Genomic DNA, 2,075 nt, shown 5'->3' on the forward strand with positions numbered 1-2,075 from the left:
CATCAGACTCAACTAAACCTTGAGCGAACATATTGTAGAAGGGTGGCACTACATTGTCTTCAGCCAAACTTTGATAGGCCATACCAAAGATACCATCAAAATTGGCATCGGTAAAACTGTTGCCGGGTTCATTCATGGCCTCAGCGAAAACTTGATTTTTTATGGTTAAACCTTCTAGGGTGACATCATCCTGAGACAAGAAACCGCTCATACTACCGGAGCCATATTGTATAGAAATAGATTCACCATTCGTAACATAAGTGCTGGATTTATCATGATTATATTGATTGTGCTTCTTGCAGGCAACATCCCAGATCCAACAACGGCTAGAGGGCACCCACAAATTTGAGGAACCCGAATCGAAGAGAACAACAAACTTTTGTGGAGGAGTACCAATGCTGATATCCCCATAATAAGCCATATTTAAAGAGTTCGATAATTGCTCCTCTGGCAAATCACGAGGTTGAGGCAAATTGTATTTGGTACGCAATACCGACTTTTCAGCACGAATATCCTTATGGGTCTTGACAAAATTCTCATGTTTGCGAATGGGTACATGCACCAACTCAGCACTGACCACAGCCACTATAATGGCAAATACAGCTATAGATTTCAACATTTTAAAACTGAAAATAAAATCCAGAGAAAACATTTAAACTAATATTTGTTTTAAAGTTTTAATACAAATTTTACCTTTATGAAAATTGCGTTGGTTTTCCTTCATAAAATCAACACAATTACTATATTGATTGTGGCAATTTTGCCATATTTATATTAAAGTCTAGACTTTTATGACCAATCCTTAGTCTGCAAATATAACAGACATAACCAGACATAACCAGACATATACCAAATACTATATCTTAAGATTAGATTTAGGGTCCAATAAACAAAAATAATATAAACAGTTATGTTTATATTTTATTTATTTATATGTAAGTACTATAATTACTTTATATTATAATTATTTATTTAATATTAAAAGCGAATTGATAATAAATTTCTTAAGAAAACTAAAAATACTTGAGAAGCTATTGCGGAGTTTTTGATGATAGAGACATGTCTGCACTTATGCAGCAAAATTGGAAATTTTTCATTGTTATTGAAACAGTCTTATCTATTTTGATACCTAAATTTCTGCAAGAAATCTAATAAAATGTTTACTTTATATTAATTAATAAACTTATAGTTTGAATTTTTTTTTTGGTATACAGACATTTTTAAAAATAACTATAAAATATACTAAAATTTAATTAAACGCCATAGTTATCCAGTCTTGTACTTACCCAACAACTTATATTTCAATGACTACGACATTCCGTTTGCATTACTTAAAAGAAATATAATAACGATACATATAATTACTTACTAAATTTGATATTTTCTTTTGGAATAATAAAAAATAAAACTACTTACTTAACTACTGTTTAGCAAGAAATATTGGTAGGGTAAGTACATAGGGGTACATCTGCCAATAGCGAATAACTTAAAAACTAAGTAATCGATTTTATCGCATTATCAAATTTTGTTGTCGTTTATCGATTATCTTCATCCCTGAAAATTTAAATCATTAACTTTACATATGATGCGAGGCAGACATGATTAATTGTTTTTCAAAAGGCTGTGAAAATATTTCACTGTGTGAACTTTTTGTGCCAACTTTTTTAGTTTTTGTGATAGAAAAAATATATTGGTCAGTATTAGAACATCAATAATAGTAAACAATAAGACATCATAATATTTTGGATAATATAATTTGAAGCCCGAAAAAAATTGAAACACAGAACTGCCCGTGGGGCACATGCGCCAAATATATGTAAAAGTTAAAAAAATATATACATGAGTATGACTTAGGAAAAATTGAAAGGAATAAAACTAAAGCCAACATATCTAAGTATCCGAACAAAGAGAAAAATCAAGAATATGTATTGTGGTTTTAATTTGAGGCCGCCTCAAAAAAAATAGCGTATGGTCCCCCTTCTAACCTAAGTACTTACTTATCAATCTTATTTATAAACGAACCTGGTAAGTACTTGCATCCAATGTCTTGTTATAACAATTGTAATCTTTTCCCG

At 30.7% G+C, this 2,075-nt stretch overlaps 1 protein-coding gene across 1 annotated transcript; it reads right to left on the bottom strand.

Moving 5' to 3' along the window:
* Nucleotide 1: 1 nt before the first annotated feature.
* LOC111686732 (lysosomal aspartic protease-like) lies at nt 2–751 on the bottom strand (the record flags this gene model as incomplete). Its single annotated transcript, XM_023449111.2, has 2 exons — nt 694–751; nt 2–626 (listed from the first exon to the last, which is right to left on the bottom strand). A coding segment is annotated over exon 2 (618 nt), but the record flags the coding sequence as incomplete, so codon positions are not given.
* Between the last annotated feature and the right edge of the window lie 1,324 nt (nt 752–2,075).

The sequence above is a fragment of the Lucilia cuprina genome, chromosome 2 (assembly GCF_022045245.1).
Source record: "Lucilia cuprina isolate Lc7/37 chromosome 2, ASM2204524v1, whole genome shotgun sequence".
In the NCBI taxonomy this organism is placed as follows: Eukaryota; Metazoa; Arthropoda; class Insecta; order Diptera; family Calliphoridae; genus Lucilia; species Lucilia cuprina.